Source organism: Tetrao urogallus (assembly GCF_951394365.1).
Source record: "Tetrao urogallus genome assembly, chromosome: 4".
NCBI classification, from domain to species: domain Eukaryota; kingdom Metazoa; phylum Chordata; class Aves; order Galliformes; family Phasianidae; genus Tetrao; species Tetrao urogallus.
This window is the reverse complement of record NC_136817.1, coordinates 53,277,183-53,300,583: the sequence shown is the minus strand read 5'-3', so window position 1 is coordinate 53,300,583 and position 23,401 is coordinate 53,277,183. Positions and strand designations below refer to the sequence as shown.

The window sequence follows — 23,401 nt, the reverse complement described above, 5'->3', positions numbered from 1 at the left end:
AAAAGCTTATGTAGTGTTTAAAGAATTTATCCATGAATTCAGTTGTTCCAGATCACATTTTGAAAATGTACCTACTTACAGGAATACAGTAGGAAATGTCATTGAATGTCAGAATTGCCAAATTAAGTACTACACTTCAATGTCAAATAAATGGAATAAGAAACTTTTTCAGTTTTCCTTTCCTTTCGTGCCTCTTTAGTTTTTTTATAATTATGGTATGCTAATAATTCTTCCGCTTTTTCAACTTTGGTTTTAACTAAATAATGTTAAAAACACTGCACCTCTAGGTTAAACTAAATCCAAAAGCACTTAAGGCTGCGGAAGCTTCGAGACTGATACATGGCATTAAGATGCTTTTCTTTTGAAGTTTTTGCTTTAAAATAACATCTAGAATGACTGCTAAAGAGTATACCATACCTTACAATTATTGCTGAAGGCACCTGATCTGTTTATAAACAGAAAATAAATTTGTGTTTGAACAGAATAGACTCCCTCCTTTTCCTTTGCTAATGATAAAAGCCTAAATATTTAAAAATTGCAGTTGCTAGATTTTCATTAAATTACTTGGTGGTACTGATGTGTCTTAATCATGTTGATTACAAAAGCAAAACATTGTCATCACTTGGAAGACTTCTCTGCTTTCTTTAGGAGAATTTCCTTTTTGTGAGGGTAAAAAATGCTTTTATTTCACAGGGATGGAGTTTGTTTTCTATTTCCTTGAAATTGAAACATGCTCAGTGACAGGGCATCTAATGCTGTTTTTCCTTCTTTTTCTCTTTTTTCGATTTGTGTTTCAGAAAATCTTTAAGGCTAATGAAAAGCATACAGATAATAAAGTGCAATGAAAATCCAGATTGACTGAGAAAGTTTTGGGTCTATAACAGTTTGAATGCTTGTTTTTATTTTTTCCTTAAAAATTGGATGTAATCTTGCAATATGTTTTTCATTTTCAGGTTCTTTTGTCCCCCTCCGTGTGTGTATCTTATGGGCAGTGGATGGAAGAAAAAAAAAGAACAAATGGAACGGGATGGTTGCACTGAGCAAGAGTCACAACCCTGCGCCTTCATTGGAATAGGAAACAGTGACCAAGAAATGCAGCAGCTGAACTTGGAAGGAAAGGTAGGAGCGTAATAATGCATTAAGATCTCCACAAAGGATGTTATAACTACGCAATGTCTTTCAGGGCATGCATTGGCTTATTGTAATTTCAGTTATTCTGTAGCAGATACTACATGAGTCATTCAAAAAAAAGCCTAGAAGATATACAAGACGAATGGAGTCAATGGATGTGGCTCATGGAATTACAGCATGGTGCTGACTTTTCATCTGTAGGGTCTCCACTCAGTTCTGTTAGGTTATTTGGTAGGCCTCAGTGGTTAACTGAAATAAGGTTGTTTGCCAAAACTCCTTGTCTGTCTTATTGGTTTGCACAAATGGGTAATATCAAGGAAGCATCTGAACAACATCTGCTGCTGAAGTAGTCACTAAATTCCTTTGCATGAAAGTACAGTTTAAGTGCTGCTTTATATGTATAGTACAGTTTTTGTAGAGTAATATAAGTTCCTACCAGATTTTTTTAACGTATTTGTGGTGACTTAAACAACTGGAGTAAATCTGGCAGCACGTAAGAGATCATTTTATCTGGTTGTCTAATTATGCAATATTATCTAGCTGATTACTACGTTTTATTTGCAGCACCATCTCCTTAGAAATGTTTTATGCGTTACTGCATGTATGTTGTTTTTTTCTTTTTTTTCTTCCAAATATATAATGGAATCCATCTAAATTCCATATTGTGTTTACTCTTCATGTTGCTGCCATGGAAGGTCAAAGTCACCAAGCAAGGTCACCACGGATTAGATTATTTGGATTTGAACAGATTCTTTGAATGGTTCTGAAAACTGACTTGTTACTTCCATGAGCAATTACTAACTGTGGGAGTTGTCACAAAATACATGCCATGTCTGCCTTACGACTTAGAGCACGTGGTTTCACACAATCCTACTACAGGTTGTATGGCTTAAAGATTTTTTAGTATAACTTCTCAGAAACATGTTTGTTATACCAAGGTGGACACTGCTCTTGTATATACTTGTTTCTTAAAATGAAAGATAGCTGAAGTTTTTCTGGAGGTCTTTAATCTCTCCTTGTTGCCCAGCTTAAGCATTTAGCTCTTTGTAACTTTCCACTGACTTCAAAAGCCAATCCTCTCCAATGCTTTCAAGGAAAGCTTGATTTAATGTTTGGTGGTGGTGCTGGTGGTGTTTCATTTGTGTTTTTTGGTTGTTTTGTTGTTTGTTTGTTTTTGCACAAGCAGTTTCTTGTGCATATCTGCTGTACTGACTTTATAGCTGTACTCGAATGTAACTTTTAGTGGTGCTCTTACCCTCTCAGATGTGGCTTTGATACAGCTACAGTCTGTAATCACCTGCTTTCCAGTCTTAGTAAGGAGATGAATTACTGAAGTAAGATGCTGTACTTCACAAAGCTAAAAAGTAGTTTATAAATGATTTCCATATGGAAGGATTCCATACATATTGGAAAAAAAAAGTCAAGTGTTGTTATTAGTGGGGAAGAGAGGAGAAAGCGATTTTTGATCTGTTTGAGAAACTGGTACACCATTTCCATTCACAGTTACATATGGAGCTCCTTGTACTGAGCTAATTTGAAAAAGGGAACAATAATATGTTTTTACCCACAGAATTATTGCACTGCCAAAACGTTATACATATCAGATTCAGACAAGAGAAAGCACTTCATGCTATCAGTAAAAATGTTCTATGGCAATAGTGATGACATCGGTGTGTTCCTCAGTAAACGAATCAAAGTCATCTCCAAGCCTTCTAAAAAGAAGCAGTCGCTGAAAAATGCAGACTGTAAGTATTTTACAGTTCTTTTCTTTCTGTAGCAATTTTTTCTCCATTTTGTCTTTAATCTATTGAGATGTGACAACAGTATAAAATATGAAACTTTCAATTAAAACACAGCAGTATATTTTAAAATGTTCCTATATTGATTATACTGTCTCGTTTTATACATTCACAATTATTTAGTAAATACAAAAGATCCACCCAAAACCTTTATTCTGAGGAGTAAATCCTTATAAACAAATTCATAAAGAATGCTCTGTCTCAGCTTACTAAGCTGTTGAATCCCTTAAGCTGCCTTGATCTGGCGCTTAGGATGTTTTGATCAGTAGTGAAGAGATAACTTTCAGATTGTGGTAGGAATACTTCCATGTTTCCCAGACTGTACCTCTTCATGTCACAGCCACCTTCTTTCTGTCTCATGCCATTTTTGTGTTTTTATTTTTAATATATTTTGCATGGTCACTTTTAAATAATTCGTTATGAAATCTGTGATGGTATTTCACCCAGGTTGATTTGCTTGCCCCATTTTTTAACTGAAGATATCTCTGGTGCTATTGGGAGCATTTTTGCTTTTTCTCCGAAGTTTTTGCCTGCTACCACTGGAGCACCTCAAGAGATGCCGTTATTTTTTTTGTTTTTCTCTCTTCACTAGTGCTTTAAAGGGCTCTTCCACCTGTGTTGGGCTGGAACCCATTCTCCTATGGAATGTGGATCTCGGGGCTGCTAGCTTGCCACATGAATAAAGGCGGTCTGTTGCTGTGCAGTTTACGCCCGTGGGCTCAGAGTATGCACTGTTGACTTTGTATTCAGATGGTTTTGATGGGCAGCGAATATGAACTAAGCGTTTTCAGCAGTAAATGTTAACAGTAGAAGAAACGTGCCTGTATTGCTGACAGTGATAGTAGCTGAATTTTTTTAGGGGCGCAGACAGCCTTTCGCCTTCTTGAGTCATGAGAAAGTTCAAATCTGAAAAAATTTCAAGTTGCATGGTTACAATTTTCTGTATTTGTCTGTTTTCATTTCAATTGGTTGTGATTTGTAAGAATAATTTTTCTTTATACTTCAAATGCAGTGACCACTGAGAGTAGTCTTAAATATTTCTCAAGGGTAAGCTAATGCTTCTGTTCAAATAATCAATTATTTGAAAGCTGTGAAAGGAGAATTTTCAGCTGGCAAGCACTGGCCCATTTGGCCAAGTGGCAGAATTTAGTGAACTAGCATGCCTTTGGAGAACAGCCTCTATATGTTTCCCTCTTATAATTTTGTAACTCTTTTTGGTCTGTCACAAATATAAGTATCAGATAATTCAATCAGTAATTGAGAATTATTTATTGATTTCCAATATTCATCGACTTATTTTATTGTATTTGTGACTTCTTACTTTTCTTTGTAATAATAACGAAGTAATTTTATAATCTGAAGTCTGTATGTATTCCTTGCAGTATGTATTGCATCAGGGACAAAAGTGGCACTATTTAATAGACTTCGATCCCAAACAGTTAGCACCAGATATTTGCACGTAGAAGGCGGTAATTTCCATGCCAGTTCACAACAGTGGGGAGCATTTTACATTCACCTCTGTAAGTAAAAATGAAGGAATATATATTTTTATCTTCCCTCCCTCCATCCGCACAAAAAAAGTCCTTTGTTTTTCTTCCTTATTAATTGCCCAAGCACAGATTTGTTTTGTTACCAAATGTATATTTGATGTAGTAGTGTGGTATTAAGTGTTCCTCATACTGAGAAAAACGTTTATTTAAACAAGTAACGTGGAACTTCCTTTTTCATGCAGTGGATGATGATGAATCGGAAGGAGAAGAATTCACGGTGAGAGATGGCTACATTCATTATGGGCAGACTGTCAAACTTGTATGCTCCGTTACTGGCATGGCACTCCCAAGACTGGTAATGTTTAATTCCTCCACTGTTAAAGTTAACTTGTATGTGGCTGCTTAGTGTTATTTGTAATTGGGTTTTCACTCTTTACATTTGTGGCTTTGTACATTTAGTTTTAGTAATACGCATTTTATATGAAAATGACATTTGTTTCAATCAAAGCATATTTTTATATCTGCAGATTAATGCTAAAAGAACAGATTGTAAGTTAAGCACAAGGAACTTTTCAAGACTCAAACCTACCTAAGTAGGTTAATCTGCAAGCTGTCATTAAAAAAAAAGTAGGTCTTTTTTAAAAACAGTGATGTGGGTCCCACTGTAGCAAAATACTTTATTCATTATTCAATATCAATACTTCAAGGCTTTGCGACCAGTAGGACAATTTTGTTTTTTGACTTCAGCCTCGATTTAAAAGTATTCTCCTGATTTGAAGCTAGAAGATAGTTAGCTAAGAAATCTTTGAACACTATGGCTGCTGCTTCTGCTGATGTTTTATAACATGAAATATTAAACTTTTTTTCTAGAAGTTGAGATAAAATTCCAGTATTCTAACATATTTCCACCGCCTGTAAGGGAATAATTTAATTTTTAAAAATAAAATAATACTCTGAACTAAGTCAACATTTTTTTGTGCCAGTAACAATTGTTCTTTTCAGTTGGTCATTTAAATGTTACTTAAAGGTAACTGTTAAGATAACCAGTGATTGTTGTATTTGCAGTATTATGTTTAAGGCCATCTCAATACATTTAGAGTAGATCCTTATTTCTCAACTGGTTTGGTTCAGCAGCCAGTCTGCCATAGAATGTTAATCGATACTATCAGTGTTGGAAGCATGTGCTTCTGTAGAAGACTACTGATAGTTGACCTACTTTTCTTTCATTGTCAAGAAACAAACCAAAAGTAGATTTTGCTGAATCTCAGACTTTTTTTTTCTTGCTGTTGGAATGAGGGAAAAGATGAAATATATATGCATACAGCATTTTGAGGGAGTAGTACTGATTGCAACTGGAATATTGTGTTCTTGATGAAAAATTATTAGAAATTATGAATCTGATGTTATTAACACAGGAGGCTTGGAAACTTGAAAATTAGGATTGTTTACTTCCTGTACTTAACATTACTTGCATAATCTTCAGTGTAATCTTCAATGTAATGAGGTACAGAAATTGTCCTAAATGTGCATACAACTTTCATTCACAGATAATTCGAAAAGTAGATAAGCAGACAGCATTATTGGATGCAGATGATCCAGTATCACAGCTCCATAAATGTGCATTTTACCTTAAAGACACTGAGAGAATGTATTTGTGCCTTTCCCAGGAGAGAATAATCCAATTTCAAGTGAGTTGTTTAACTTATTTTGTTAGATGAAAAGCATGGTTGCAGACTTTTCCCAAATAGTTACAAATATAGATGAATGCCAGTTTTGTAGTTGGTTTTGAATGAGAATATTTCTTTTGAAAAATCAGCAAATATAATTCATTATAACCTTTCATGATGCACTTAGCAGTGTTGAATTGTCTTCCTCTTGGCTAAGTGTAAATAGTAGAGTAAAGCTACAGAAATTTGATTTGTCAGTAAATAATGTGCTAATTTGTCTTCAGTAATTTTTCTTCATAGGTGGAGAAAATTATCCCCAGTGAGTTACTTTTATGGGAAACAACCCGAAGAAATAGCTGCCCAAAAAAATAATAGCTTGCATTTTGCTTTGACGTCTCTTAATATGCCAGCAGGCTGCTTTAGTCTTGTGTGTGTTAGTGTGCTTTTAGCAGACTTCTACTGTGGTAATTCCAGACAATAGCAGGAGTGGTAATCAGATTTAATCTCAACTGAGAGATCTCTTTAAAAATCCAGGGCTGCTCAAATAGTAAAGGGTATTGAGAGAGAATACTGTATTCCAAGAAAGGCAACAAAAGATCAGGAATTTCTTAGAACAGTTCTAGTTTCCAGAGGAATAAAGGTAGAAGCAGGGAAGTGGAAAGCTAGCATTTTTAAGGGAGGGGGCAAGAAAGATTGGTAAAGTCTCAGGTAACTTCTTTCCACTATCACAGTTTAGGATAGAATATGAGAAGCTTTGTTAGTATTTCAGGAAGCATTCATAACCTAAAGGTCAGAAGTGGACAAGGCCTGTCGTTTCTTCCACTAGGAGATAGCGGAGATATCTATCAATGTATTTTCTTGTAAAGCAGAATGGATCTTTGCCAGGAAGAGAGCAATGAAACAGGAATTGCAGTGTCTCAGAGTCAGCCTTGCTGTTGTTTGATCTTTTTCTAACTGCTTTGTGGGAAGGCTGAATGAACAAGGAATTCCTGCTACTCTGACAGCTGCTGGAAATGGCTATGGAACTGCAGGGGCATACTAACACTCTTTGGTATCATGGTACTTGTGGAGCCCAGTCTGAAAAGAGATCCAAACTTTCCATGTGGAAGGATGAAAGGACACCCCACTCTTCTTTTATTCTGCTTGTTGAATAAAATCTGTTAACATGCACATCAGACTGTAATCACTTTTTGGTAACTGGAATCATGACAAAATATAAAAATATATATATAAAATCTTGCTGCCAGTGTCAGGAAAGACATCTCATTTTATCTGTTTCTTCCCTGGGACCAGAAGACAAAGACTGGGGATGAAAGTACATGTGCCATCTTTCACTGAATATTGATCGCTGAATCTAGTTTCTGAAGTAGGTGTCTAGCCAGTCTGTGCTCACTTTGTGGAAGAAGAGCCACTTGTTCATGAGTGAAAAGCCACAATTCTTTCATGAGTGAATGAAAACATCCCTGTATAAAGAAATAGAAGACTTAAAGCGGAAGAGGTGTATTAAGCCAGCAGTTCAGCATGAACTACTAAAAAAGAGCTGAGATTGTGTACTGGAGTGTACCAGTCAGATCTCTTTTCAAAGACTCATACTCTGCAGGCTACAGAAAAGATTGTAAATAATGCCATGCTTGGTCAGAGCGTAGTCAGTGTCTAAGAGCAGCATTAGTAGATGCTGTTTATAGAAACAGGCAGACCTGGTCATTTTATGAAGATTCATAGATTCATAGAATGTTTTGAGTTGGAAGGGACCTTAAAGATCGTCTAGTTCCAACCCTCGTGCTGTGTGCTCAGTTGCCACTAAAAGATCAGGTTGCCCAGGGCCCCATTTCTTCCTGACCTTGAACACCTCCAGGAATGGGACATCCACAGTTTCTCTGGCCAGCCTGTGCCATTGCCTTAACCCCATCTGTGGCATTTTCTTTTACTTCAAATCAGGTGTTTAGCAGAAACAATGGAGCTAGCCAAGGATCTTGTTCACTTCTGATATCTGTGTTTTCGTTTGGTAGGAGTTAAAGCATGTCTGTCCACTCATGCCAGCAGGAAAATGTCCTTTGTCAAAATAGTATACAACAGTTTCTCTTTTGAAGTTGGGCTAGTAATTTTTACATTTCATATGCTTCTAATAAAAATATCAGTTGGGTATTAAGCAGGAAAGGTCAGTGGTTACTGTTCTCACTGTGCTATCTGTCTTGCAAGCTATTTTATAGTAGAGGTTTTTAATCTGATCATATCAGAATAAAGAGTCTGCCTGAATTCAGCTTTGATCCTGATTTCATTTCAACTAGCCAATTTGTGTTAGATTTGTGAAGTTTATCTAATGTCTTTTTGAGAGTAAAGTAATATAACTGATTGGATGGATGGTTGTATATCAAGATGCCCCTAAAACTTTATGTAAGCAAGCAGAATTTAGCTATTAGAAGTTTTCTAGTCTGTTTTTTTTTCTGTCTGTGATTAACCTGTGCACAACTTTCGTATTGCAAAATAATGGAATTGTTCAGAGTGGGCTTTTGCTGCCATAAAAGAAACAGTACACAAAGGTGTAAAATTAATGCTATGTGATTTACAAAGAGATAGCAAAAGTTTCTAGCTTATTTGCAGGGTCTTCATTTTGGCTTCTTCCATGTCTTTGAACAAACATTGGAATACTAGCTTGTTTTTTTTATCTTTTTGTAGATAAAGAACAAGTTCTTGTTCTTAAATAAGTGCTTGCTGCTTGGCCAGGTATAATTCATAACATGAGAAATATTCGGTGCTTTCTGTTGGAGGTTAAAGATGGAGAAACATATGATGAAAATAATAGGTATTGTTACTGACTGAGATGCTTTATAGCTCTCTGTCTGTCAAACAGTTCTACAGATCAGACTTCAAACTTACTTTCTTTTTAAGGCCACTCCATGCCCAAAAGAACCAAATAAAGAAATGATTAATGATGGAGCTTCTTGGACAATCATTAGCACAGATAAAGCAGAGTACACATTTTATGAGGGGATGGGACCTGTCCATGCTCCAGTGACACCTGTGCCTGTTGTAGAAAGTCTTCAAGTAAGTGAAGTATTTGTCTGTTTATTTTCATAAACTCTTTCACATGAGATTATTCTTATCAGAGTGATGTAAATGTTATAGTGCTTTTGTGGGCTACTGAAGGAGAAGATTCCTATCAGCTTTATATAAGATAACTACATTGCAGTGATTTTGCTCAGCTACATTTCAGAATGTGTATCACATGAATACTATTAATATTGGTCACATGAATAATAATAATATTGCTCTATACATTAAGAATTTTATTTTTTGGAATACTCTGGTGGTGATATCTTTAGGACTTTCACTTCCCTTTTGGTTATTTAGAAAAGCATTTTGACTCTTGAAACGGCCATTTACTCATCAAACATTATGAGACCGAAACTGTGTTAAGAGAATGTGCTATCTGCTGTTGAATAACTTAAAGCTCTCCTAGTGTTCTCTGGAAGATGTTGTTCTTTGTTTCGTAATATCTTTTTGAGTTTACTTTTTTACAGTTCAGTTATGTAGGTCTGTTTATTTTTATTTCATCCAACTGATACCAGTAGCACATTTTACAGTTCATACGTGCACTAAAAAGAATTTTTCTAAGGTATTTTTCTTCTTAATTAAAGTGTTTCTTTTTTGTGGGTTTTCTTCTTTTATACTCGTCCCCTCATCCAGTTGAATGGCGGCGGGGATGTAGCAATGTTGGAACTTACAGGACAGAATTTCACTCCAAATTTACGTGTCTGGTTTGGGGATGTGGAAGCTGAAACTATGTACAGGTATGGTGTTTCCTACTACTTGTATGGAATGTTTTTCATAGTGTATGCTCATTCTTTAAGGTTAAGTTTTGTTTACTAAGTTGTCTCTCCTGTTTTTCAGATGTGCAGAGAGCATGCTCTGTGTTGTTCCAGATATTTCTGCATTTCGAGAGGGTTGGAGGTGGGTCCGTCAACCAGTCCAAGTTCCAGTAACTTTGGTCCGTAACGATGGCATAATTTACTCCACCAGCCTTACCTTTACATACACACCAGAACCAGGGCCACGACCACACTGCAGTGCTGCTGGAGCAATCCTCAGAGCCAACTCAAGCCTCATGGCTTCCAGTGAAACAAATGCAAACAGCGAGGGAAGTTACACAAATGTCAGCACAAATCCAACCAACGTCACATCATCTACAGCAACTGTAGTTTCCTAACTACCGTTGTTTGTTTGGACTCTAACTGACTTTTAAGTGCTACGTTCAAGAGAACTGAACAATTTTTGTGGTTTCATGGGAAAACACCTTTCCATTTTAGATGATGGTATTTCGAACCTGGTTACCTGCAAGTGCTAATCTTAAATATAGAAGCCACAATAAAAAAAAAAAAAAAACAAACATCCAAAACATAAGAACTTTATTGAAAATCTATTTTTCAGCTGTTTTTTTTTTAATGGGCAAGAAATAAAAATGTGGCTGGGATACATGTTGAGCAAACTAGAAAACATGAACACAACATAGTTTTTATGGACCAAGGAACTTGTATAAGCTTTAGTATAAAAGGTACATTTTCACCATACCTTTTTTGTATCACAACATATAGTACACTTTTGTTACCAAATAGTTTATATTTTTTGTTCTCTGAGCTTTTGCTCCGAAGTATATTCAGGTTCCAAGCCTGACCATGCTTGTATAATCTAATTACCATACTCTTCCAGTTTTAAAAAAAAGTATATATATTTTTGGTCTGTGGCTGGAACTGTTCCTTTTTTTAAACTGAAGTCTTGTGACTTTTTATGAACTGAAATTGTTTTTATTTCAGCAAGTAGAACCTTGTAAAGGCCAGCATATTTTTTTTAAGATTATATGAAGTCTGTGCAAAAGCTTTAAAAAATGCCTCTGCCTTGCCTGCAATACATGCAATGTATGTTAACTTTAGTGCTCTGTTTTCAGTCATTGTTAATAGTTATTTCTGTTTTCCTTTTTTTTAAATATATATTTATAGTGATAATTCATGAGGTTCTAACATTACATGAGTTTTGTTTTTTTTTAAAGGTGACATCTCAAGCAGTCATGTTAATGATTGTTCATGTCACAGGCATACGTTGGTGTTTTTGAAGGGTTGTTACTGGGTTACTCTCCCTCTTTCTTTCACAGTCATATTGCATCTGAAAATGTTTCAGAATCTGTTCAGGTTTTTCTATTCTTGTACATAATTTGTATTAAGTGTAAGTTAAATGTTTTATTTCAAAAGTGGAATGTTCCCAATAACTTCATTTGGCAGCATGTCTTCTGTCTTGTTGGCATGTAACTAAAATACCATGAGAAGTATATGCTATGAATAGGATTGGTAGGTGATGCCCTTGATGGCTAAGAGTCACAACAAGCATGTTTTCCTTCATAGTGTTTGGTAAATTAGGCCAAACTTAAGTGTAACACTTGTACTGAGAACGTGCTTTCATTGTGAGGTGATCATACCATAATAACTAAAGTAAATTTTATTACTTAGGAATGGGCAAATAGAAAATCATAAAAGCACTATGAAGATGTCAACTCCTCCCATCCTTATTTCCTATGGGTTTCACTTTCCCTGCCAACAGCTTGTGCAACATTCAAGTCTTCTCTCCATCATAAATTTAAGGCTCATTTGCACTTTGACTTTGTTGGTTGTTGTGTTTGTTTTTCATTTTGACTTTGCTGTGTTTTAGCTCTCCTTGCAGACCTGCCTGTTTCGTCTGTAATTGAAAATATATCCCACTAGTTCATTCATAGTCACAGAACTAGGCATAGAATCGTAGGACAAGTTCTGATAGCGTGATCTTGAAATGCCAAAATATGAATTTTATGGTGTGTTCAGCCTTTTTTATTCTCTGAAGCATGAGCCACAACTGCTGTGTAAATGTGAACCTGTGGCTTCCTACACTGCGTTGCTTTCAAGCTTACCTGTTGACCATTTTCATAGGGTTTTTATTTCTGACCACTTACTCCAGTTCCAACACCCACCAACATTTTAAAGCATTTTCACTGCACCATACTTGTGTACTCCGACGCTCCATTTTACCTGTTTGTTTTAGTGCTCCACTGTGAGAACAGTGTGGTTAAAAGAGGAAATTGGTTGTAAAACATATTTAGCTGATAGTTTAAATCAGTGCCACTGTCCTTCTGAAACGTGCTTGTATCCTACCACAGGCCTTCATATTTGCTCTGCTGTATTATGAAACAGACTCCCATGACATAGTCACAATGCTGGTCCTTAGCACTAGTGGATACTGCCTCACCTCATCTCTGTTTCAGTGACCAAGGGCAGAATTCATTGTGGCCTTATCTCTGTTTTGAACTGTTTACTGCATTTACTTGCAGATCTGTTTACTTGTGTATATGCTATAAAGCTTCATGTTAGTCTTGTTGTGGCAGGAATCATTTCACAGTGTTTTTGTTTGAAGCACATAAGTATCTTACAGCACTGTTTAATTCAGAAGCCACAGATTTTCATCGCTAATTAGACTGAGAGTTGAAGTGGTGCATATATTGAATTCAGAAGGGTATCCAAGAACAAACCACGATATACACACAATAGGCAAACCATAGTGAGTCTTTTGACCTTCAGAGGATACTTTAAACAGCGTTTCAGAACTTGACACCTGCTTTTGTACTCATTGTTTTAAAATTTCTACATGTAAATGCAATACTTTTTATATTCAGTTTATTTGCAATAATTTTGCCCAATAGGTATATTCCTTGACTTGTAAAGAACCTAACGACCTAGCCTTATTTCTGCTGTTCTACACACTACAGCTGTCCGGGTGAAAAACAGATTACTAAGTTGTGCTTACAAGACCATTTAAAACCCCGTTTTTCCTTTGGGCTTGTGGCACTGTTTTTGCCAGTAGTTATTTGTAGTACAGAAATGGTCTTCCAAGTCCTTACTGTTGTTCAGATGTCCTGTTGTTCAGAGATATAATCCTCCTGAACTTTTTCCTGTTTGGGGTGTTACTGTTACATTTATTGGCCTTGTGAGCTTTTAACCAATTTTCATGATATTCACAATATCTCAACGTTTTGATACAACTACTTTTAGAATGTTTCAGTATGAAACAATTATAATTGTTCAAGTCTAGCTGTGAAGTCTGCTGTTAATTCTGTATACATAGAAACTGAGTCTGTGTTCAGAATGTTGTTATAGTTCCAACTGTAGGATGAAAAAGCAAATTAAGTGCTCAGATTTAGCTCTGCCTTTTCTTGTTTTCTTTTGTTTGGAACTGCATTTCAGAATTCAACACTAGCATAGTCTTTAATAACCTGCTGCTGCTGTTTTTCTTTCCTAATTATTTGCCCTGAGGGCATCCCACGATCGTGTTAGTAATTCTATTCTGTACTTCTTTTCATTGCACAGACTTGTGAGATCAGAATGGTTACATGAAAAGACGTGAACTTAAGTTGTAAATCTGTGAATTCCCGTATACAAAATATTAACGCCAAGTAAAACAAAATATCTATGGGAAGTAAACTGCCCACTTGTAGATTAAATGGCTCCGTAGAGGTGTCCATCCTGAAACTAGATGCTCTTCAATTATTAACCATATTATTTACTTTATTTCAAAAGCAGCTGTGTTTATGAGTACTGAACAAATGTGTGTACTTGCCTGTGCCAGACTTTTGACTTTGTTTTCAAGCACTGTACTGTGGGATTGAGTGGCAGCTTTGTTAGAAGAATTATATTAGGGTTTCTACTTAACCCTTTTAAGACTGAACTATTTCTTTCCTTTAGAGGTTATAAAGGAGCTGTTCTAACTTTGTAAATGTTCTGTGTTCAATGTTGCATTCGCCCCGTATGGAGGTGCTATGCTAATATCATTAAAAAAAATAATAATAATCCTGTAGCATGTATATACATTCAGTCTTAAAAGGGTTATTTTTACAAACTGTGCACCTGTAAAGTTTCTTAGCAATAAGGTAGAAAAAATGAGCAAGTTTTTACTATAATTTTGTAGAGTTAACTGCTCAGTTCCATATTTCATCAAGAAAAAAAAAAAACCCCTGCAATATGGGCAGTTTTGAGGATTAAATAAAAGTGAAATGTAAACCACGTAAGTGTTTTTTGTCAAGTGTACTGTGTGTGTATATGTGCATATAATATCAGGCTGCATTTTTTCTACAAGGCTAAAGATACAATGCCATGTTACTGTTGATGTGACAAACCTAACTGAACATCTGTACGATGATTCCGTCAAAGTAATTACGATTGATCACCTGTTGAACCTTTGCCACGTTTTTGTGGGCTTTTTTTTTTAAATTTTAACTAAGAGTGTCTTTGTTTCGGGGTTTCTTGTTGCAAATGAACAGTGAGGTCATCTGTGGAACCAGAACGACGTAAAGAAGACCAAGCCCAGGAGTGGAAAAGTCATCAGTAGTTGTGAAGCTATGCACACTGGACTCCACTTAAACGGGATATGGAATGTCCACCAAAAAAGCTGGCTTCCAAATCTGAGTCTGTTTCGTTATGGCTTGTATAATTGCTGGAGTTAGATAAGAAGCTGTTTTTTTTTTTTCTTCCAATAATGTAACAAAAGTTCACTTTTTTATATTATTTATTAAATAAGAAAAAAAAACCGTGTTTAATTGTTTAACTTTAGCAACTTTATTATTACAATTAGCACTGACCCGAGTTATTTTCATCCTTTTCATATCTACAGACTTTCAGGCATTTCTCTGTTAATAAGACCCGTAGAAATTTGGGAGGCTATTTATTCCTTCTTTTTGAGTTACTACTCTGGAAGGGTTAAGAGGAATAACTAGAATTGATACCTTATTTTAGCTTCCAATCACAGTGGAGAGTTTAAAGAAAAGTTTCTAGGACTTATAGAAGGGAAATGGATGCAGCAGCAAAAGAATTTGGAGTGGCAGAAATGTATCACTGCAGAAGAACTACTGGTGTGGTACAAAACTTGCTTGACTGTAAGACTATGGTGGGCCCTGGAGTGGTTGTTAAGATGTGGAGAGAAGCAAGAAAGGGAGAGTTTTGATGACATAAGCATATTCTTCTGTCCATAAAGAAATATTTCAGATGTATTTTTGAAACACATATGAAGGTAAATGCAATTCTTGGCTATCAAACAGCCAGAAATTCAGTGCTGGTAGAACTTCTGCTGTTTGAAACAGAGACGATATGATCAGGTTATACCTCAGAACTGTTTTGAATACAGTTGAAGTCTGTTTCTGGAGTGATAAACTGGCTTTTCTGGAACAGAAAAGAAATCAGATCTTTTCTGAGGCTTTGGTGAAAAGAACGGTCGCTGACTGAGCATTCCTGTTGGCAGAGTTGGAAGAAGTAGGGTTGTGTTCATCTTGTATGAAGAAATACAGATTTAGAAGAGTAATGTCAGATTGTAGGACTAGAGGAAAGGATTCATTTGGGGGTTTGTGTGGCATATCTGTTATTTCAGATCCGGGACAGGGTTACTCTTCTCAATGCCCCGTGCTTAATTAGCGTGCCCACAAAGAATATTTATTTCTGATAAGCACGTGCTTCTGGGTGTAGCATGAGAAGCTACACGGTGTATTGCTTATTTTAAAGTATGTTTGTACTGAATATTAATTGTGCAATTCGTTTTGCTTGATAAAAGGTCTTCATTCTCTGCAGATGAAAGCTATACTGTCTGAAGAAGTGGTGATGCTGCACTCTGAATTTGGTATCATGCCTTCATAGTTGTACTTGAAAAATCTTCACAGCTGTGTTAGGGAGAAAAGCACAGATGTGTATAGCCTATGATTTCTGCCTGGAAACTGTCTCTTAATAGCTGACTAGCCACAAACGTAATTTATTCTTAAAATCTGTACTTAATTTTGTCTGGAGCCCCAAGGTTTGTTTGTTTGTTTATTCCAATAGCAGAGCTTGTTTTAACTTTGATAATTTCGATAGAATTGTATCTGTTCAGAGCTAATGCAGCCAAGGTGCTGTGAAATGGCATGTGCTAAAACAGTGCCATCAGCGTGCTCGTGGCAAACCTGTCAGCAAAGGGCTTCAAACCTGTTGTTGGTCTCCGTTCAAGGTAAATTTGTGTGGTACTTCGTGTGTGTTACAGTTCAGTTCATTGTACTTTCTTGACTTGCAGAAGGGTGCCCATGCAGCACTACGTGGATACGCAAAAATCCCAACAAAGACAAATGTTCTGTTAGCTTCCACTGTTACCTTTAATCCCCAGTAATTTATTTTAATACTTTCTTTAATTGTGTTTTCTGGTATTTGTACTTTTTCAGTTTCTTCTTAGCTGTGTGTGCTTCAAGTTCCATTTGAGCACTCGTTGCCAGCAATCTGACTGTGGAGACTGGGAGAGGGCAGACGGGATTCGTGGTGGCTGAGTTTGGTGCCTCATAGAAAGTAATTGGGAATTGCAAACAAACAAAAAACAAAACAAAAAGTGTGAGAGAGATTCAGCAATATCTTTTTTTACTGTGCTCCTTTTGGTTCTAATTAAGTGTTTCTATGTTTTGTCTTTGAAAGCAAGAGTTTTCAATAAGGATTTCTCACAAGTGAACATAATTCTGTGGAATCTCTTTGCAAGAGTGACAAAGCGAGCTGTGATTAAGTACAGGTGCTGAGATTTACAGTCCAGCAGTCTGCTGTAATGCGAACCAGAATGTTGTACAAAACCATTACAAAGAAACAAATACTGATCTTCAAAAAGAATTAAATCCAGTATTGACAAAGGAAGCAGCCAGCTTCTCAGTGAAGGAGGAGGTTGGTTATCTTTGCCGAGTGAAAATGTCTTGAGTCTGTGCTGTGCACAAGTGAGCACAAATTGTAGTGTTTCAAGCCAATCAAATTATTTCTGAAGGGCCTGATGTGGGCTTGTGTGTGCTGCTCCATCCCTCTCTTTGCAGGGTGCTCTGGTGTGAGGGGACATCTGGTGTTCGGGATCTGCCCAAAGGGATGAGCTCAGTGTGTGAGTCTGAAGTTGATGTCGGCTTGCCAATTTTGCACATTCAAATGCTTTAGATTTTTAAATCAATTTTTGACAAGCAGTTTTAGCTTGGAAATGTAATAGATATAAAGATCAAATTGTATGGTCCAGGAAAATGGTCTGGTTTTTATTTAGCCTGCAGGTAATGCTGATAAAGATTATTATTTTTGTTATTTTGTGAGGAAAAATCCAGTTAGGTGAATGTTTAGGCTTTGGGATTATGCATTTTGATAAAGTTCTACTTGTGCACATTTTTTTCTCTCAGCTAATAAGTAGAATGATGCAGAACAGGAGTTACCAGTATAAATGTGTTAAATTAGAAAATGAAAATATCCTTCTCTCACAGGAAGTGAGGCTGGCAATGCAATAGATAAGGTGGAGTTCGTACCTGTATGCAATTAGCTTTGCAGCAAGAAGGAGATTTCATGCAGCCAGAACTTCCAAAAATTGTATGGTGAAAATTGTCTTTGCAGCTGGTTCCTCCAGCTGTCTGGAGAAAATGTCTGAAGCGTGGGTAGCACTTTGCCTTTCATTTCTTGGTATTTCAGACGTTTGGGAACCTGTTTTCCCTTGTGTTACGATGTAACTTCTTTCTTTCCCTCACCCTTTTTGTCCTGTTGTGACAAGCACAGTCACAAGTTGCAACTGGTCTTGTTGGAGTGAACACCAACCACATTGATGTCTACCTTGTTATCTTCAATTAATGCATCATTTACGTATCTATGAGAATGCCCCTTTTTAAAATGCTTCAGTGCTGGTCAGTTGGTGAAGTGCTCTCAAAGTGATGAGTTCAGTGCAAATCAGACATTTTCCATTGGCCTGCAGAAAATTCACAATCCCCATGCAGTGATATCCTGAAGCGAAGGCCATTTGCCCGGATCCCAGGCTGAGGCTGAAGCAGTGAGTTCAGACCTTCAGTTAAATGTAAGTAGCACCAAACCATTGCATAGTGCAGGAGGAGACAGATAACAGCAGGGTGGGAATGCTGGCTTTTAAACCAGGTAGGTGGAAATTTCAGGGCAGGTAATTGAGTCATGTATTAGATGCAGCCATTCAATCTGAGTAATACCTCTGATACAGGCAGCAGTCCTTTGGCTTTTTGCAGTGACCAACGATGATCTTGGTTCAAAATGAGGAATGATTGCTCGTGAAACCTTTCTGCCAAACATGAGTTAAGGAGTCGCTGTGATGGGCCGAACTTATGAAACGCTTAATTCTGAAATCTAATAGTGAAAAATGGGGAAAATTAAAATAATTTAATAGACAAATTATAATAAGAATGTAATAAGCTGTTGGGCTCAAGCAGAACTGACAACCTTGTTCTCTGGCAATGGGTGAACAGCCAAGAAGATCGGGTATAAAATACCAAATGATGTACGAGGTATTTACTGGGGGAACTCAGACCCAAGGTCAGATCATCTTGAACTTATCTGATCCTAACCAATTTCATGTTTTACTGGGTCCTGTACAGAAAGTAAAATGATGTGGAAAGGGGTTGGAAAAGAAGGAAGTCTGATTGAGATACTTGCTTTGAATGTGAAGATGGACACAATCTCCACTCCTGTATCACACTGAAGTACAGTATTTGTTGCTGTAGGGTTCCATCATCTATATCCCTGCCTTTTTCTATATCATGGGCATTGGTAAAGCCTCAGATCAGTGAGGTTTAAAGTCTGTCTTCCAGGTAACCCTTCAGTGGGTGGTAAACTGAGAATTAAGTCCCTATTCTGAAGCAGGATCACGTAGAACTAAAACCAAATTCTTTCTGTTCTGAAACCACAAATTCTGTCTTGGACTAGATATGGTTGTTTTTTTTCATGCGAAGAAGGTTCGCTGTCATTGGTTCATTTCCTTCAAAATCTTTTTAATTAGGTATTTCAGTAGGAAAATTCTTGATAAACTTTCATTTCACTTCCCCGTTGAGCTGTATGTTCTAGGAGTGGATTATAGCCCTGCATTGGAGAAGTCTGAATGATTTGGTATTAAGGAACCATCATCTGCAGTGCTTTCGGCCCACAATAATGATCGGGAGACAGAAATGCCTAGGAATGGATTTGTGTATGAGGGAAGCTGGGCTACTGCATTCCTACCAGTCGGGTAGGAGACTTCAGTTTCTGCAGCTTCCCAAGCCCCATCCCCTTTGTAAATGAGTTGATGGTCGACAGCCCCTGCTGGAAGTGCTTGAGCAGGATTCTGGTCTGATGCAGTGCTCTGTGATGCAGTGCAGTGATGCTCTGACCAGTGGGAGCAAACAGTTGAAAATTAATATGAATGCCCAGGGAAAGGCAAGCTTTGCTTTATTCTGCTATCCTTACCTGGACAAAGCTCTTGCTGACAACAGAACCTACAGAACAAGCAGGACTGGAGGGGATCCCAAGCTGGGTCTGGAGCAGAACTGGCTCTTGGAGCACGCAAGGTTTCCAAGTGGTCGGTGCCACCTCAGGTGTTCTGCACTTCTACTTGGAATCTTTCTTGTAAGGTTCATCCCTTTTCAAGGCTCACCAAAGTGCAACAGGAGCAATTGCTTTTGTTTTCCAGAAATACTCGGGCAAAATTGCTGACGATGATTTGTTGTGAGCAAGCTGGGTGTGAGAGCACCGGCTGTGTTGTGCTGCACGTGGAAAAGGAAAATCACTGAAACCAGAGGCTGGTTGTAGGAGGGATAAGAGGTTTGGAGAGAGGAAGTTAACGCTGAGAAATTGGCAAAGGGACCTCAAGACACATAGGAAATGTAACAGTTAAAAAAAGAAAAAGGTTTCTAAGCAGGCAGGTGAAGAAAGGTAACGTTTACCAGTCCGGTTTCTTTTCAAAGCCCTTCCAACTGCTATCTAAGATAACATTTCACACAGATGGAGCGATCCCACAGCCACAGAGAAGCACTCAGAGCACAAATGTGTTCCTCTGAGAGGACCAAGGACAACGTCAGCAGATAACAGCTCCTGGCTCCAAAGCAGTGCCTGAAGTTGCGCAGATGGCTGCATTTGGGCTCCCAGGCAGATGGGGAAAATATCAAAGTTCCTCGGTTTGTTTTATGGAGCACTAGATTAGGAAACATTGCTCAAACTAAATTTGGAGGGAGCGCAGACGCAACATGAATCAGTTATGAAATTGCATTTTGGTAGGTTTATGTCAATTTAAAACCATGCTGCTCTGGGTGGAGTTAGCAGAGTAATTTAATGTACGTGGCAGTGTGGTCTAACCAAATCTCCATTTGCAAATTGCTACTAGTGAAGCCAACTTGTGGGAAGGGGGCATGTAGTGGGCTGTCAGTCAACACAAGCACTCAGCTCTGTGTGATAGGGATTTAGCAAAAATTGTTGGAGATGGGGCAGGGCTTTGGTTTCTGGGAATGTAGGATTCTAATGCTCACAGTGCTAGGTTAATTGTTGGCCTCGATGATCTTTGGAGGTCTGTAATTCTGTGCCCATCAGTTAGACTAGAACAGAGCAGTACCACACAGTGCAGTTCAAATTTCTCAAATGAGGGAATGCGTGGCACCCAGCTGCCTTTTCTCTCATCCACAACATGGCTGCAACAGCTCAGAACCGATAAGTGGTGCAATGATCATCTCACATTGCCCTTTCTTCCTTTTTATAATTGCAATTTTATTTATTTCCACCTGCTTTACTAGGCTGAACTTCTCATCATTCACACCTGGCCCTCTAGCTTCTCTCCCAGCCCTGTATTCACTTTTTGCAGAACAACCTTTCCAGCTGCAGGAACATCACCCTCAGTTTTGCCTTCATTCACTGCATCTCTGAATATCCACTGCTCCCATTGGTCCCTTACAAATCTCACAAAAGCAATACAGGACAAAACCGCAGCCCTGTGGCTTTCTCTCTCTCTTTCCATACCGGACCTGGAGCCCTGTCTCCTTCAGCTCCGCACACAGCAGAGAAGTCTGTCTCTTCTTCAATAAATATTTGACAAACTGATGCAGCAGGGAAGTTATGTTGAATGTCAGTAAACATTTGATGTCTTGTGGAAAAACCCTGCTTTCAGTAGAAATTCTAAGAACATTCACTACTTTGCAAAAAAGCAAAGAAATGCGTACAAAAGAGAAGGGAAAAAAAAAAAAAAAAAAGCTTAAAAAATAGCAGGGAATGCAGAGCTCTGCCTCACAGTCTCCCCTGGTCTGTATTGTTTTGCTTCAGCTGGTTGACACTATTTAAACAGGTTCCTTATTTAATAAACACAAGGGCACTGAGATATGTTTTCTGGATCCTTTTCCTAGAACTGAAACTTCAGCCAGGGCTTGGATACTCACAGAGCCTTCTCCTCCTAACAAATCCAGCATGATGGCCCTGCTTTATAGCTAAGAACTTGCTTCTGCTTTCCTTGTATGTTCCTTCAGCCCTGACCATGTCCCCACAGGGCTGTGCCCACTGCAGGCTCCCCGCACTTGCAGCGGCCTCCCAAAACGAGGGACCAGAGGTCTGTTGAGTTGGGTATGGCATATGTGAAACCTAGAGGGGAATGCTGGAAGGGCATCACTATCCTCATTTTCTGCTGTAATGACTGAGTTTTGAGTCAGGTTCAGAGCAAGGAAGCAGCTCTAGTCACTGCCCGTCTTCCTCTGCTTAGCAGTGAAATGCTGAAGAGGTCAGGTATGGAAAAAGTCCCATGGCAGGCTTGTAAGCTGCTCAGAAGCTTGGGGTATTCTTGGCTGCACTAGGCGTGGTATTGCCTGCAAATCAGCAGGGGTGATCCTCCCTCTCTGCTCAGCACTGGTGAGGCTGCATCTGGAGGGTGTCTGGGCAGGGTCAGGTGGATGGATGTTAGGGAAAGGTTCACCCGAGGGTGGTGGGCACGGCACAGAGCTACTGTAGTTCAAGAAGCATCAGAACAACATTCTCAGACATACGGTTTGATTTCTGGGTACTCGTGTGAAGCCAGGAGTTGGAGTCGGTGATCCTTGTGGGTTCCTTCCAACTCAAGATATTCCACAATGCTATGCTCTGTCTGAAGAAGGGGAGGTTCAGGGAGACCCCATCAATGTCTATGAATGCTTAAAGGGAGAGTGCAGAAAATAGAGGGCCAGGACAAGCAGCGCCAGGTGCAAACTGGTTTGCATTCCTATGCTGTGCAGGTGCTGGCACAGGCTGCCCAAAGGCTGTGGGACCCCTCCTTGGAGATGTTCAGAAGCCATGGGGGTGTGGGCCTGAGCCCCCTGCTCTCGTGTCTATGCTGAAGCAGGAGTGGGACCAGGGGGATCCAGAGGGCCCTTCCACCCCAGCCGTGCTGTGGTTCTGTGTCTGTAAGAGCAAACACAGCATTCTTAGCAGCAGAGCAGTTCTCCCCCAGGTACTGTCGGCTCCCAGATGATAATAAACCCTGTGGCTTCAGCTCAAGGTGTCATCCTTCTCTTGGGTGTGAACTGGGTAAGAAATAAAATAAGTAACTGCTGAAATAGGAGGAAGTCTATTAAAATTAAATAGTGTATGCCTGCAGAGGATGGTTCCTACTTGGCTCTTGCTTCCTGCTGGTGGTAATGAAGGCATTCTCTCATCTTGCAGTACCGTGGGTAGCCAGCATCTCGCTAGCTTGGAATGAGTGCCTTTGTTACACAACTGGGAGTGGCACCAAAGAAAACTCTTTGTGCCATAATTATCTCTGAAGATGCAGATAATAACTCCAAGCAGGGATAATTTGCCATTAGGCAAACAAAGCAAAAGCATTACCATTCAAGAACGTTTCCTTTGTATTTTTCTTCCTTGGTAGGCTGCCTTGGATACCTACCAAGTGTTGCGGGAAAAAAAGATAAAACCACAGTGCCAGAAATGGGAATTTTATAGACCACTTAGACAGAAATTCTGGGATTTTTTAGGCACTCACTAAAATGGTGTGGAGGCTGCTGATGAAGAGCCAAGGAATGGCTGTATTGGAGATGTGTAACAGAAATTAATGCACAAAGAAAAATGGATAGGAAAACGGTGGTCAGAGGGTGAGCGGGTTGTTGTCCTATAGGCACAGCAAGGGTGTGACATTCCGTTGGTCTATGTCATGTGATGCTGTAAGAAAAAGATGATAGACTCTCCTTCATGTAGTCGTTGCTTGGAGCCAGTAATTTTGATCTTTCTTTTCTCTGAGAGCAGACAACTTTCACCACTAGGAACCTTACGTGTAGCTCACCATCCATTCAATTCAGGCTGAGAAAAAAGTCCCAAGAAGTGAAAGAGAGGTGAGTACATCCTTTGAATCTAGTGACACTCCATATATACTTTGATCTGTACAGAGAACCATCAGCAGTTGCCCAAGAGAAATGGATATCTGAGAAAATAAAGGGTGCAATCCTTCACCTGTTTGTCTGCTCCTGTCTGAAATCATCTGCTCCAAGCTGTAGGAGGGCTGTGATCAGTCGTCA

The 23,401-nt window shown here is 38.5% G+C and overlaps 1 protein-coding gene across 3 annotated transcripts in view; it reads left to right on the top strand.

The window, feature by feature from the left end:
• Positions 1 to 10,294, top strand: part of RBPJ (recombination signal binding protein for immunoglobulin kappa J region) — a gene marked incomplete at both ends in the record, with an annotated part of 54,355 nt that extends 44,061 nt beyond the window's left edge. For 2 of the 3 annotated variants that reach the window (XM_079534919.1, XM_079534918.1), the window contains 8 exons: positions 954 to 1,119; positions 2,702 to 2,876; positions 4,313 to 4,450; positions 4,663 to 4,775; positions 5,968 to 6,108; positions 8,977 to 9,132; positions 9,775 to 9,878; positions 9,979 to 10,294. In XM_079534919.1, the coding sequence (XP_079391045.1) occupies positions 954 to 1,119; positions 2,702 to 2,876; positions 4,313 to 4,450; positions 4,663 to 4,775; positions 5,968 to 6,108; positions 8,977 to 9,132; positions 9,775 to 9,878; positions 9,979 to 10,294 (1,309 nt within the window). The remainder of the gene's footprint in view (positions 1 to 953; positions 1,120 to 2,701; positions 2,877 to 4,312; positions 4,451 to 4,662; positions 4,776 to 5,967; positions 6,109 to 8,976; positions 9,133 to 9,774; positions 9,879 to 9,978) is intronic. The other variant, XM_079534920.1, reaches the window with a different exon arrangement.
• Positions 10,295 to 23,401: the final 13,107 nt, after the last annotated feature.